The following is a 15,929-nucleotide window of genomic DNA, read 5'->3' as shown; positions in this document are numbered from 1 at the left end:
ATTTGCTGCATGACACCCATCACTGATAAATGTGTGAAGTGACTTGCACTAATCTTCTTAAAGAAACAAAAACAGCGAATCCATGAACTTAGTTTTGAATCAGGGAATGTTTCATGTCGGGATGATCCGTGTTCTACGTTCATGGCAACTGTGGGTTGGCTACACAAATCCCGTACCACCATTTAGTTCTCTATCCACGTAGAGCCATGTCTTTGGCTGAAGGCTTCGTCTAGATAATTTTAAATGTTTAAATGACCTCCACCTCCGATTTGCAGAAGCATGATTCCCACAATTTTTTTTTCTTTCATTTATCATGTTTTGGTTTGCTTGTTACTGCTGTAATAGAAGAGAGACAATATAGCGAGGAAGAACAAGTATGCCAGGTCTTGTTCCCTCCCCCAGGCCTCTGGGCTGGGCTGGGTTGAGATGACTTGACCCATTGATAGCATTAGCAGCTCCACCCCACCCTCATGTATATGTTCCATGTGTCTTAATGTAAGTCATAAACTGACTTTATCACCCCTCATGTGGGATAATAATTAGTGTTGGAACCAAAACCCAACTCAATTATGCTTTGATGATACCCATCTATCATTAGAATCCGAGTGAAATAATCCTAGAAAATTGATAATCAATAATAACATAAATATAAAGACCTGAAGATTCTCATTTAAAAAAAAACTCATAATCAAACATCAAAAAGTGAGTACTTCATAGTTTAAGAACAAGAACTCAATTTGGAATCAGTAAATAAAAAATTAAAAAAGAAAAAGAAAACCAAGCTAAGGTGGCCTGGAAAATAAAATTTAGGATCATGTTAATAACCCCAAAACCTACCATGATTTTGAGTAGTTCTCACTGAAATAGAGAAGGAAAAAAAAAGAAAAAAAAAAAAGAAAAGGGGAGTGGAAGAAAGAAAGTCAAGAAAAGGAAATAAATAAAAAAGATGAGGAAGATTGTAAGTTAATAATTATACAACATGTGGGGGAGGGGAGGGGTGATTGTGAATAAAAATATCATCTTAAGCAATCCTACCGTAGTGTAGAATCATGACATGATCAGTGGTGGAGGAGTCCTGAAGCAAAGTGACAGCATCCCTTGTTCTCCATATGTTATCTCGAACATGTTGCAATGTCAAGAAAGGTACAAGTTGTTGTCCTCTACATCTTATTTCTATCTGTTTCAATATTTAATTATTCACATAGAGATGATAAATAAATATTAGAGACATGGATGAAATAAACATAAAACAGAACAAAATAAAAAATAAAAAATAAAAAATAAAATAGATAAAGAGAAATTTTCTTTAGTCATTCAAATTTTATCTAAAGTTGTACCAAGCCTTTTCTTATATAATACAACAAAATAACAATAAATCAATCAAAGTATAAATGATTAATACATCATTAAACTCTATTCAAAGATAATCTCCTGTCAAGTCATGATATCTTTTCTCAGTTCTATAAAAAGAAATAATATTTAATTAGTAAAATCAAAATTAAGAATAAGTATTTCAAAAGTCTTACTGATTATAGATTGGATGACTATCTTTATGGTGATTAACTTCCAAATTCTTAATGAAATGACAACACTATGCAAGTAATTATTATCGTATAAATGCAATCATATCACCTCTAGTGATATCTATGGATTTTTTTTTTTATAGTCAAGCCCAGGTAGTTTCCACACCTTTTGGTGGGACTAATCTACCAATGGCCTCACACACCATCCCAACCTATCACATGTTATGACAAGTAAGTAGTCACATTTTTATGGAGAGACATAGGGAGATTTAAAGTCATCACTTGAGGAACACACTTAGTCATTTCTTACCATCTCAACTAATTTCCATTGGGTTTTTTCTTTCTTTCTTGTTTTTTGAAAGGTACATCTATGAATTTCACAATTCAAATGTACTACTTATGACACGATCTTGTTGTAAATATGTTTATATAGTTTAGGATTGGGATCTCGTGACTCATTAAAAAAAAAAAAAAATTACAAAATCCCAATTTTGAAAAGAAGAAATCGAACTATTAGGATAACAAATATATATCTTGAGGACATATCACATTTCCTACCATGATTCCCAACTGTTGGATTTTGTGTTTTGACAATCTAAATTTCACGAGTCATTTTCCATGAACCAATGAATCACAACCTATACTTTTATTGATGTCTTGATTGGTGACAAACTAAAATAAAGTCAATTGAGATTATTAGAGGATGTGCATCAAAATTGCATTACATTTCTAAATAAATGAAAATATACAAGTTAAAGGTTTTTAAATATGGAGAAAGACCTAAAAGAACACCCTTACAATAAGAAAAATAAAAAGACATATTGTAGAAAAAAGAGTCGTGATGAATGCGTGGTTGGGTATGTGTTTGAGGTGGTAAGGGCACAGAATCATAGATCTTTTTTATCGGGATACACAAGAAAATATGTGCAGTTTTGTGTCTTTGCCATGTTAATTGCGTACCCCCGACCGTGTACTAAAACCATATGCATTCATCATTATTCTAAAAAAAATGAGTGAAAAAAATAGAATTTCATTTCTCGTACATCAAGATAAGACTTCAATGATGATAATAGTGACATTCTTATCGATAAAAATCCCTTTTTATCATGTGGTGTTATGGTCTAGCACAATATTATTGCATGTGGACCAACAACATAGTCTGCACATCATGCACAAGATCATTCTTATTTTCATTGCATATTATTTGTTATTATTATTATTGAAGTCATGCTTTGTGATAAGCTGACGTCTTGTGTGCGATATATGAGAGCCCTCTACAGTGTCTACATACCATTAACCCATTCTTATCTACCCTTTTGTAACGTCTACTTTACCTCAAATTGCACTCTCTCTCTCTCTCCACAACTTTTCATTTCTTTACTCCCAAGAGATTCCTTTAGACGTAATACTTGGGTCAGCGGTCAGCACTCCAAACCAAGTGATTTATGGCTGCCCATTCCACCATCTAAAACTGCCCGAGTGTTAATCATTACGGGACCCACCCAGACTTAGCTCCTAAGCCAGAATGATGAATCCTTAAGACTTATTTCCTCGCTCATTTTTCTTCTTTTCTTTTCTTTTTAAATGGAAACGGCCCCAAGAAATACGGCGAGGAATCGGCACGATTTCTCTTTTCCTTCCATCTAACCTAACATAAAAAAATATCCGAATCTCATGCACGTCTTCTTCACGTCCCTCTCTCTCTTCAAAAACCCTAATAAACTGGTCAATATTCCACCATGAATGAGTTCTCTCCCCCATTTTTTTTTTTTTTTTTTTTTTTCTTATTTTCAAATTCTTCAACTTTAGATAAAATCCTCTAAAGCTCCTCCTTATTTATGGGTTATTTTATTTTATTTTTTATTTATATATATCTATATTTAATTCTCCATGCATTCCACTCACCAACATTTATAACATAATAAACATTTATTTAATTTGTCTTGTTATGTCTATGTTCCATGCTTTCTCCTCTTCATCAAGTTGGAATGATTCTGTTGTAGATTTATCCCTCATGCATTGCTTTCCTCCAACGTAAAATATTTACTTTATTGCTTCTCTCTTTTTGTAGTTTGTGGATGAGATGATGGACTATTTTATATTCCTACAAAGTGCACCACTTAAGGTTTTGATGGGAATTTTTAAGCAAAAACCTTAGGTGTGTAGGGTTACATTGGTTAGTTGAAAAGCTAAGTTGAAATGGGTGAAAGCATGACGAAACAAATAGGCAATAAGGCATGCAGATGGGTGTAAAGAAGACAGTGTCCACGTGTGGTTTCGATGTCCCTAGGATATAATTTATGATGTATTAGTGTCATCTTTTTAATATATATGTTAATTAATGTCAACTTTTCCTGAATAATCAAATGTGAATATGTTCTACATCTTAAAGTCAATGAAGCACTCCATGTAAATCCTGAAAAAGAGGAAGAACTACCAACCTTTAAAGACATTCTTGGTTTTTTCTTTATTGATTATTTCCATACACTGTGATAAATTCTTTTTAATTAAAGCTTCTTATGGGTCATGTCTAATCATCACAAGATATACAAAAGTACTTTTGTGAACACCACATAGTGAATCTGAACAACTAGGTTGATTTGAGATCAATCACCCAAAGATTGTCCTTGAAAGGAAAGAAAAGATAAAGAGGGATTCTCCTAAATTTACGGGACAATCATATATGATATAGTTTTTTTTAATGGATATTGATGCAGTTGATGTTTCACACCCACTTATTTATCTAATCATTGGGTACTTAGTTGCATGCCATGTGCCAAAGACAGGTTTAGCAGTTTCAGTGACATGGAAATCATCTCCTAGGTTGAAATCATATTCCCACTTATTCATATCAGCTGGATGGTGGATCCTACAGACTCAAGGTTGGCATAAATGGTTGACCTCAAAAATATATGAACATATGTCATTATTTTAAAGCCAAAGGAATGTTTAGGGTGTCATATAGGCAGGCTGAACAACTAGAATGTATTTTAAGTACTATCAGACATAATATATGTTTTAGGTGAGGAGAGCTACCCTACTAATGTACTATTTAAAAATTATTTCATGAGTTGTTTCTAGCTGTTTAGGCTTGAGAATTGTTTCTAGAAATAAGTGCATTCTTCATCTCAACTAATCTAAACTAATTACTTCATAGACTGAAGTATAAGGAAACAAGAATTATCTTTGTTTACACCTAGAAAGCAAGTAGAATATATGAACTTCATGGAGTTAATTTGACTTAAATTTTAGTGATCCTCATTTGTGGATCTTTTAATGTTCATAGACCAAGAATTTTTTTGAACAACCATGTATAGCATGTCTAGCTGCAAATGAGAAATTAATATAGCTATAGGAATCAGTTATTGAATTTTATGTGTATAAATGGTTGTTAAGTCCAGAAAAAATGTTTTGATTCATGTAAAATAACTAAACTTTCATAGGGGAAGGTTAGAAATCGCTTATTTCCAAGATTAGTTGTCCTTTAGAACATATCTTTTCTTAAGTAGTACCAATTGAATTTTATTGATTCTTGATGAAGTTAGATGAACCCTAATACGGTTTATATTGAGAGAAACTGAAAGAAATCCTAATTAGAAGTAAACTCTAACTAATATAAGACAACCTAATATAACCCTATTAATTTGATCTACATATACACATGAGAAGAAATGGTAAAACTATATACATACATTTACTACAATACATCTTAAACATGGTCTGGTGCATCATTATAGATCTTGTCACTGTGAGTTGCATGCACAACAACTTTAACACTATTATGTATGAGTAAATATGGAACTATAAACAAAAAAATAAGGAGAGCAATATGATCTTCCCTAATAAATAATGGAATTCCGAAATATTCATTAGCCTAGTTAGTGTGTAAATAAATTTTATATCCCCAGACCAAACATGGAAAATATGTGATGCTTCACTAGCACTGTTTGTGAATTTAACACTATGAGAAGAGTCAACCAAAGGTACTTTTACTAAAAAAAATTTGGCCTATCGATGGTTTAAACCATTTTAGAGATAGATTCACCAATACCATTTGGAGAAAATATCTTAGAAAACCTCGTATGCTTGCATATATGTGTAGGTGTTTGTATAGTTATATAGAAGGAAGTAGATGCTGAACTTTGTTTCAGAAACTGCAAGCTTATGAAAATTTTCTTTTGAAAAGTTAAGCCATCATAGAGTAAAGCAACCTGAAAGTTTTTTAGTGTAATTTGAGCTAGTGTTTTAAAAGTGGGAGATGTTGGGTAGGAACTTCAACACGGCATGAAGCATAAACATCAAGGCATAGAACGTGAGCCTCATGAACACGACTTTTAGAATGAAACTGAAAAAACGTATAAATATATAGTCGGGTAATTCAATAAAATGGAGTAATTTAGGATAAATTATGGGAGGAGAAACATTAATCCATTCTACATTTTTTGAAGATTTAATCTGTTCTACTTTGAGACAAGAAGATGTTTTTCATCTATTAAATCAAGAACAACTTATTATTATTTAACCAAGGGTATGTGTAACCCATGTAAATCCATGAGACATGAGTTCAATTAGATTATTGCTTCCTATTTCCATTCTTACTAACCTTCTGATCCCTAAATTTTATTATAGTATAACTCATCAACATTATGAACTTAAAAACAACAAAAATAAATTCAAGCAACAAATCATCATCTATCTAAACCACCAGTTTTAAAATACTAAAACTTGCAACCATTAACATATGCATGTAGAGTGGACACCGTTGACACAAGATGGTAAACGAGGTATAGAAAACGTGATGCATCCACCTTTTTCAAAGCCTCAGTGAATTAGTTGTATTCCTCATGAGCTTTCAGCTTTATCACCAAGGCATGGAGCATTTTAGGAAGGGTCTGCCCAAAGATGAGCCTTGTGGCATAAGCCTCAAATACCTTTTGAAACATTGATTGAAGCAAAAAAAAAAATCATTTCTCACTAAGTCCAACTTATATATCCTGCATGAGATCCTAGTGATGGATTTGAATCCACGGTTCACATTTTCATAGCATTGTTGCAAGCCACTATGGTTAACTTGCAAAATTTGGATGATTAAATTTTCCCTAGAATTTTGATAATATCAAATGAAACCATCGAAAAGAGGTCAAGAAAGAAGTCGTTTATCTTAAAACGGACAAAACTATGGAATATATTTCAAACTCCATTTAAAGCTTTGTTTTGTCACTGAAATGGGGTAGAAAATGGCAAATCTCTCAAATTCCATGCTCTCTTTTACTTAAAGTACATTTATAGTTAGGATTAAATTTAATTTCTAAACTAGCCCACTTCCCCCTTTAATAAGAAATTAAAATCTATTGATTCTGGATAGAGAGAAATCCTAAATAAAAATTACTCTTAACTTATAGAAGATAATCTCATATAATCCCAGTCTAGTTTTTATTTATTTTTTGTTTTTTTTTTAAAAACTTTCATGAGAAGATAATCAACTTATTCTACATTTTTCTATAGCTAAACTCTATTATACTTCGTAACGCATTTGTTAAGCTTCCGACTCCAAATCTTGCGACTGATGTTATTGCCATTTAGAATGAACACTAATAAATGATCTTAGATGACTCAGAAATTTGGAGACCATAAACATGTAATAAACTACCATCTGTTTCCTACATGATACAGATGGGCAATCTTAGTGTTCTTGGACTTCCTTATCTTTAGTGCAAGAGCAACGATGCAGCTTCAACTTTCCTATCTCATGGTTTTGAATTCTGTTGGCGAGAGGCAAATAGAGCTGCAGACTATTTAGTACGTTTAGGGTCTTATGGGAAAATTTCTATGTAAAACTGAGGATACAAGGACCATACCTCAGTAGTAGACAAAGAATCCTAGTGGAAGATTTATGCTGTAGTTATTCTCCTCAGTTCTACTGTATTTTTAGGGAGCTGCAGACTATTCTCATTAACATATGCATTTTGCTTGCTACGCATAAAAATAAAAATAAAAAAATTATGTAGTAATTTCCCCATTGTGAAAAGAAATGTTGATCTTTACAGGATGGTTTTTTCCCCGATCCTGAGAAGTTTGCTAATGGGACTCATGCCATTAATTTTTGAAAAATCCTAGAAAATGATGATGTTTTGTTTCTCAATTTTAAATCTTGCTTGAATTTTTTTAATCATTATAACTATTAAAGGATGGGGAATCAAAGAAAGATTTACTAGCGGGAAATTAAAAAGATCAAATTTAGGTGTTTAGTTATGTTTGGTGTCAGTTATGATTTTCAATTAGAGATAAGTACAATTTTATAGATAAACCCTACTCAGGTTTGATGTATCTAACATCAAATTCTCAATACAATTCATTCCTTTGAACCACAGTTTCCCAAACAGGTTAAGATAATTTCAATGCTGTATGCGAGTAAATTTGAAAATAGTTATAAAAGATGGGAATATTGTCCAATTAATGTTTGTTTTAGATTAGCTGGTTATCTGTTCTCATATTTTCCATTTTGTTGTCTTTTCCATTTCTCTACGTTTTGTTGGATTTTTCTCTTTTTTTTGGGTGCTTTGCTATTTCATTCATTGTCTTCCAACACAATAAAAGGTTACTTCTTGTATAGGAAGGGAATGATGTAAGTTAAAGCTCACTACCTCCACTGAACCCTCCACCTAAACCCCAACACTAATTATTTTCAATACATGTATTAATCATTAAGCTTATCACTATAACTATGAAAACCGATCCTCTAATAAGCCAAGGTAACTATCTGATATTAAAATAAAGCATAAATGTCACATAGAAACATATTTGCCACCTAACTTTCTTTTTTTTTGCCAATATGATAATATCTAGAAGAATAAATACTACTGGAGAGACTTTAGCTCAACAGCTAGCTTCCTTCATGTTTCTATCACTAAACATGACAGATAAATGTAACTAAAGTACTTGTTGAAGAGATGGCATTGTGCTTTTTATTTTATTTGGGTTCTCCAATGAAACTAACTATATTTTTTCATTTATTTTTTAACATTGATTAGATTTGATTTTGAATTCCAAATACCCAAGGGGAACACTTCATGGTGTTAACCAACAAATATTACTAGCATTCAAAAGAAAAAAAGAACAATGGCATTAAAGGTTTTAATAATACCTCGGATTCGCTATTCAGCCTTAGTTTGTTAACCAGATACTTCATCAACAATCGAACTGTCATCCTCCCATCTCTGTTAGGATTCAAAGAATGAATTAAGAAAAATGAAGTTGAATACATAAGACAAATAAGAGATTTTCTTGCTCTCTAACTCATGATGAACTTAACATAAAACTCATAAGCACACTCTAAAGGGAGAGAATTACTTGATTCTTAGGTAGCTCTTTGGTATCTGGTGCAAAAAGGGTTCTTTTTCTCTGCATTAAAAATTGAATCAAATTATAAAAAACACTTAAAAAATATAATTGCGTTTTCTATTTCGTGTTCAAATATTTTTTATTTGTACTTACTGATTTTGTGATGCTTGAAGAACAAACCAAATACCAGTATGTGGTCTCCGTGGAGCATCGATGACTCTCACATCGGAGCTAGGACCGGCCAAACCCATGTTTTGGTGTTGAAATGGTTGCCAGTAATACGGTCCTTGCGGCACCGAAGAAGAAGAAGGAGAAGCTGCTATGGTATTCCATGGATTAGGCCTATATCCCCATGTGATCTCAGAACGAGGAAAATCAAAGCTTGTTCTTGGATTTTGCAAGAACAAAGGTGCACTAACACTATTAGTTGCAATTGGAGGTGGAGGAGGTTGGAACGCTGTCACATATGCACTACTATTAGTACTAGGTAAGAGTTCGAGTTCTACCAATCCGGTACTTGACGCCGCAGTTGGTTGGACTGGATCAAGTTTGAGCTCTGAACCAGCCATGTAACCTCCAAGACCCAATTGAAGCCATGGACTCCCTTCTCTCTCTTCTTCGACATCCTTCGAGCCTGAACCGGGTTCATTTATGCTATTAGTCCTTGACTCATCTTCAGCCATTGGACCAATCACTAGATCCAATCCTAAGCGATAATCATACTCATCATACCCCCAAATCCTGCTCATTAATACTAATGATTCGCGTGTAACTGTCTCTACAACCACCATAACCGTCGTAGTATTCTCGTTGTTGTTGTTGTTGCCTGTTGTTTTCGACACGAAGCTTGGTCATATCGGGGAGTCTGGGAATCGAAAAACTCTTTTATGATTATTGTTCTCTTCTTCTTTGATCTCAATAAAGGCCATAGATCGAAACGTTCTGAAAAGGTTTCTCAAATGGAAAAGAGGGATCTTTTATTGTCATGATCGACCGAAGAAGAGGTTCCCATTAGAGAGATAAGGGTCGGTTGTTGTTTCATGTTAAACATAACTGAAGACAACAACGAGAAAGAATCTTTCAAATCACCCTTTCCATTAATTCTCTTTGTTTGGAAGTTTGTGGAGATGAAATAGTTGCAGAGAGAGAGAGAGAGAGAGAGATGGTGGTCAGTGGTTATATTAATTCTAATGTAATAAAGAAGATAATCACTTTAGGACATAGTTTCGAGGACAAATTTACAGTAAAGGCTTTCCCATTTACATAAGGATACCAACAAAAGTTATTTTTAGCCTCAAAAGGGTTGAACTTATAAAACAAATTCATCGGATTCAAGGCTTCAAGCTTAGTAGGTAGGAAGGCATCTTTCATTTCAAAAGGTGAAAATTAGGGCCAAAGGGGGTTCTTAACTTCTTATTGCTTATGAAAAATAACCACTAGTCGAGGCCAAGAGCCAAACCCTCTATAATCTTTCTTATTGTATATTTTCTAAAATTGGCCTTATAACAATCACATATGATAATATTAATATCATAGGGAACTTTTGTACGATTTTTCAAGTTTTATAAATTTACAAAATCATAAAATTATTTTATTATACAATTAAGAATTTTTTTTAAATAATATTATTTTTCTTTGAGATCAACAATGTTCATTATTAGTTTTCAAATATAGATTTTTATTTATGTTAATGTAAATATTGCACGTGTGCTTCCCCTAGTATATGTAACAAACACACTTGACTATCGCAAAAGGGTGCAATTTGTGTGTGTGTGTGTGTGTGTGGTGTGTGTGTGTGTGTGTGGTGGGGGGGGGGGGGGGGGACATATTTTGGATTTGCACATGAGTTGGGCTCCAATTGGGCTTTTTCTGAGCATCCAAGTCTCAACATTTTGCTGGGTTGGGCTTGTGGAGTTCTTTGAAGTTTAGCTAGGCTGATGTTGAACTATTATGAAAGCTCAAGATCAAGAAAAGTAATGAGAAGGATATAAGATGAAGAGAAGCTCTTGCTTAAAATTAGGAGAAATGCAAAGCTGATTACAATATCTGGAAACAGACTTTAAATACTAACTAAAAAGTACGAAAATACCCTAAGAAAGAATTACGAAATTACCCTTCAAATCTAAATTATATACTCAAAACAACTATTTAAACAACTTCAAAACACAATTCTAAAGGTAAGACAGACCTTCAATCCAATCCAACTCAACTCAGCCTAACAGAAATGAAAACTGAAAGAAGTACAAGATTTTGGTAGGGCATCCCTTAAGACCTCCAACCCAATCCAATTAACACAAGTTGCAGCTCTGGATCAAACTTCAATTTTGCTTATCTTTGTTTTTCACATAAAAATTTGTTAGCAAGTATGTCACATAACCTTCAACTACACCTAGAATTGTGACAAAAGAGTGCATTGTTATGGAAAGCGAAATGTAATACAATCAAATGCTGCCGACAGGACTTTTTTGTCATCTGAGACTATATATGTCGCAGGAGTCACCTTGTCCACATCAATACTGTGGATTCATGAGAAGGGACTTGAAGCTTGGCTTCAACAAAGTTGAGGTACTTTTGCAGGGATTGAAGTTTATTGTGTCAACCCAGAGTACACTGCCCCCCATTAATCTATAAATCCAAAATAAATAAATAAATAAATATTTTTTTACTTTTTAGTTTACAGTTTGGCATGCATGAGGAATGATGGCGTTTTGCTCAAGACCCGAGGAGTCGAAACAAAACTAAGTGGCTCTCTGTAGTCTCTGTATATGAAAAACGTTGCAAAGCATGTGCTCCCCACCCTCCCTGCAATGCTGTACGGTCTCCCACATGTCAAATTCCTCTCTCTCTTATGATCACTGAATTTTTATTATTAATTTTTTTTTTTTTAGTCAGTTTATTATTTTTCTAGTTGTTATTTTAGAAATCTCAGTGTCTTAAGAATGTTTAATGTCATATTAAATGGGCTAATTCCTTCCTCGAAAGCTGATCACTTTCTTTCCAGCTCATCGAAGGGGTGGGCTTTGCATGGGTACGAAATGACTTAAGCTTGGAGCCAAAGCATGAAGGAAATAGACTTTGATGGGGATATCTTTCTACCAAAAGTTACCCACAAGTTTCTTCTGCCATAAAAATTATAATGATCTTTTCATGATAAACCTTTTAGTTGATTAAAGCTCAATTAGTGAAAGAAATCAATAATAAGTGGAATGATAACATAAGGTGCCTTAAGATTATTTTATTTTTCGTATAAAAATAAATTTTTCATGCTATATAGGTTGATGAGCATCTTACCATGATGAACTATCTATGCAAGTAATTTTGAGGTGCACCTCTGGGTCTTGCTAGAAAATTGCAGATACCCCTGATTTCTAAACAAATGCAGGCCTATTAGCATCGATTTTTCGAGAGAGACAAAAATGCCCAGATAGTTAGGGATGGCAGTGGGACGAGAATGGGTCGGATGAAGCATGTATCTGTATTCCTTAGCCAACTCTATATCCGATTATCCGTATCCAATTTTTTACTAACTTTTGCTAAGGCTATCCATATCCACTTGGGAGAAGCCAAGATTTTGCACACATTTGAGCATAATTTTTTTTGTTGGGGCAATAGCAGTGAATTTTTTTATCTGCCACTATTATTTGTCGCAATAACTCATATATCCTTATAGATTTTGAAAATTCTTATGGGGGCAAGTGCCCCCACTATAAATCTGCCCCTGCATATCCAACTATTTCTCTAATTTTTAAAAGAATAACTATATCCGACTTGTACCAAAATTTCAAGCAAATGTCCGAGTCGAATATATATACCTCATCATGAAGATGACGGAAGAACCTTAATTTTGGGTTGTACATTTATCTTATTGTGAATTTACCATATTAAACTTGGATAAATGGATATTCGGAGTGGATAGGATGCATATCCATATCCGACCCTAAAAAAGTTTCAGATAAAATAATTACGAAAAATTTACTCGAATTCTTCATCGGATTAGATATTTCTAATTTCACCAAAACCCTGGCTAAAACTTCAAAATACTCGAACATACATTCATTTTTCCTTATTATAATGCTCTTGCTTGATCACTAAACAACTAGCCCATCTTGGTACACTTATAGATTGTTGTAAAACGATCTCATTATACAAGTTTTGGGGATATTTTATTTGTGGTTGGGTGCTAGGTTGTAATATCGTAAAGTGGGATTGTGTGTAGATCATTGTAATGTCCCATACAAATATGAGTGTTGATGATATAACGCCTTTTTGGCGCACATGCCTGACTCCCTTTTTCTCTCTTCTGCCCATAGTGGAAATTTTTTTTTCTAATCTGATCACCTTGTGTCATTCAAAAACATGATCCGATGAACTGGGGTTGTAGACGATAAAATTATATAAACTTAAAAAAAAAAAAAAAATTTAATTAAGTAATTTTCGTCGTTAAAATTTATTTTTAAATTTGGATGCTCAGTAACCGTCTGTTTTCAACACCTTGGATCCAGCTCGAATTTTTTTTTTTTTTTTTTAATATGAATATTTTCATGAAATCTAGAAGATTGTGTTGTTGGATTTCCAATGTGGCCCAACGACCCTTTTTAAGATTTAAAATCTTAAAAAATAAATTTGTGGGTAAGAGAGAGAAGCTTTCTCTCTATTGTTGATGTCATTCGCACCACATGTCAAACATTTGTTGGGTTGTGAGCAAACACGTCAAGGGGCTTCAAGGGCATGCGCCAAAAATGACATTATTGTATCAAAATTCTAAATATATAGGAAAATATATACAATTTTTGTAGGCAAAAAAGTAGTAAACAATAAGTTAAGAAGAAAATTTTGGGAGTGACCAATAAATTGTGTAGAATTCATCAACCAAAAATAGAATAATTTATTATCAAAATTAATTTTTTTTAAACAGTCATAAATCTTGAAAAAGTTGGTGAGTACATGGAAAAAATTTGCCCAAATGAAAATATTCTAAGTAACTTAATGAAATGGGATGTATAGTAATTAATATTATAATTAAATCATTACACTTATTTATTTTGTAGTCGCATATTCAATTTGAAATCTATTGGTGGCATTAAACTACACTTGGGAAGTTGGGATAAATTTTCATCCCATGTGGGACCTACCACCAATTATGATAATTTACATAATTTAATGATCAGTCCAGATTATGCAGCTAGGGTGGAGGATGAATCTTCCCCCTACACCTCAACACATGCCAAGTAAGTCAACCTAAGGTTTAATGCCTAAAATCTCTTTTTTTCCTTTAAAATTTCCTTGAATTGTGGCATGTGTTGAGGTGTGGGAGGATGATTTCAATCCACCACCCTGGGTGCATATGATCCATATTTCACGTGAAGAGTATCGAGACCGCGTGCATTCATCATTATCCATTTTAACAACTATGTACACCATTTTGTGGTTGAAATTGCATGCAATACATAATGTAAGGACTATATAGGTCAATTTGTAGTGCTGGTGGGTCCCATGTTTGGTATGTTTTTTTTTCCATAAAAATGATACAATAAAAAAATTATTTATAATTTTTTGTATTTTTTTATGAACCAAGCATCCCCAAAATTTTGGGGAGATTTTCTAGATTTACTACCTATCACTCACAAAGCAAAGCAATGTAAAATATTAATTACAAAACCTCTACTTTGCAAAATTTTACATGTTATGCCGTACCAAACAAAAGCTAGATATTAAAAAGGAAAAAAGAAAAAACTCTAAATTTAGGGTTTGCAATTATAACTTCGGCTCTAGTTGTCTCTTATAATGTGTAGTAGAGCATGATCTTTCGGTAAATTAATCCTTTAGTGGGAAAACAGCACAGCAACTTATAGAAAGCAAACAAAACCTAGAGAATGAACGACCGAGGCAGGTTTGAGTGTATACGTAATGCATGGCATTAATTACAATGAGAACATTGATAGAGATTGGATATATGAGAGAGCTTCGAATCTCACAATAAAGTTTCAAAAGTGCATGTCCCCATTAATGTAAGTGGTTTCCCTTCCCCACCATACACTTGAAAGCATGAAACACTAATAAATTAAAAAGAAGAGATGCTTTGGCTTTAATTTCCTCGTCATCATGCCATCACCAATGCATCATCATCAGCTCAAAGCACGACTTCCTTGGAGCTTAAGAAACGGCCTACATATATGTTTGTGAGAGAGATAGTAAAGTCTAAGCTCCAAAGCCAAACTAACTCACTACGGTAGGGAAATTGGCAGGAAAACTAGTTTAAGTGGAAAATGTAATTTTGAAGTGTAATACTGCATTTTCCTTGGAATTCATTTTACTGCCCAAAGTGATTTTCCACCTTTGGTGAGAAAATAATTTCCCAACCCAGCCTCCAAAATGTAATTTTAGTGATTTTCCCAAACTTTTTTTTTTCTTCCTCTATTCTTTATCAAATTATGCTTTTAGGTGTGTCTGCGACACAATCTCTCCGACACCCAAGTTAGGTAAACAAAAACAAGAAAAAAATAGCAATGTAACAGTGTAGTGGTGAAAAAGCTTGCCTTTTTACATCTATGCCCATCCCTTTTAGCAAGTAGATTGGGATTTTTAATGTATCCAGTCATTATTCTTTCCTTCTTTTTTTTGGGATCCTTCCCAATCAGTAAATCCGATTATTGTTGATCACACTAAATCTCTGATTTATATGGATTTGGGTTGACTGAGTCATTCTATCCTGCGGTCTTGACTTTGAACCCATTGTTAAGATTACGACCGAGTCACCGAGTTTTCCTAATAGATCAAATTTAGATGAGTTTGCTTGGACCTCTTGAACTTACTCGCATCCCTAAGTACCACATGTCACCTCTTGATACCTAGTAAAAAATATCATCCACAATTCTTAAACATCAATCTAACTCAAGAGCACTTCTCGAAGTTACTTTTCAAACGCACATCTACTTCTCCAATTCTTAATTAACAACACTCCAACTTCTACTCTTCCTTAAAGTTGATCGCGGCACACTCTAAGGAATGCACCCAAAAAATCATGTGTTAGTGGATCTAAAAGAGTACTACACTACGTGTAAAAAT

At 33.5% G+C, this 15,929-nt stretch overlaps 1 protein-coding gene across 1 annotated transcript; it reads right to left on the bottom strand.

Moving 5' to 3' along the window:
• Positions 1-605: 605 nt before the first annotated feature.
• LOC147395155 (uncharacterized) lies at positions 606-10,286 on the bottom strand. The gene is made up of 4 exons (XM_086454442.1): positions 9,018-10,286; positions 8,874-8,924; positions 8,668-8,740; positions 606-1,177 (listed from the first exon to the last, which is right to left on the bottom strand). The coding sequence occupies exons 1-4, from the start codon at positions 9,653-9,655 to the stop codon at positions 1,022-1,024; spliced, it is 918 nt and encodes a 305-aa protein (XP_086310568.1). The 5' UTR covers positions 9,656-10,286; the 3' UTR covers positions 606-1,021.
• Positions 10,287-15,929: the final 5,643 nt, after the last annotated feature.

Source organism: Akebia trifoliata, chromosome 9, assembly GCF_017979445.1.
Source record: "Akebia trifoliata isolate Shusen 1 chromosome 9, ASM1797944v1, whole genome shotgun sequence".
Taxonomy (NCBI): domain Eukaryota; kingdom Viridiplantae; phylum Streptophyta; class Magnoliopsida; order Ranunculales; family Lardizabalaceae; genus Akebia; species Akebia trifoliata.
The sequence above is the reverse complement of the archived record's forward strand: the minus strand, read 5'-3'. Positions and strand labels throughout refer to the sequence as shown.

Coding starts and splice junctions, on each gene's coding strand:
- LOC147395155 (XM_086454442.1), bottom strand. CDS start 9,655: ATGGTGGTTGTAGAGACAGTTACACGCGAATCATTAGTATTAATGAGC. Junction 8,925..9,017: donor CTTCAAGCATCACAAAATCA/GTAAGTACAAAT, acceptor TTTTTAATGCAG/AGAAAAAGAACCCTTTTTGC. Junction 1,178..8,667: donor GGCTGAATAGCGAATCCGAG/GTATTATTAAAA, acceptor ATATTGAAACAG/ATAGAAATAAGATGTAGAGG.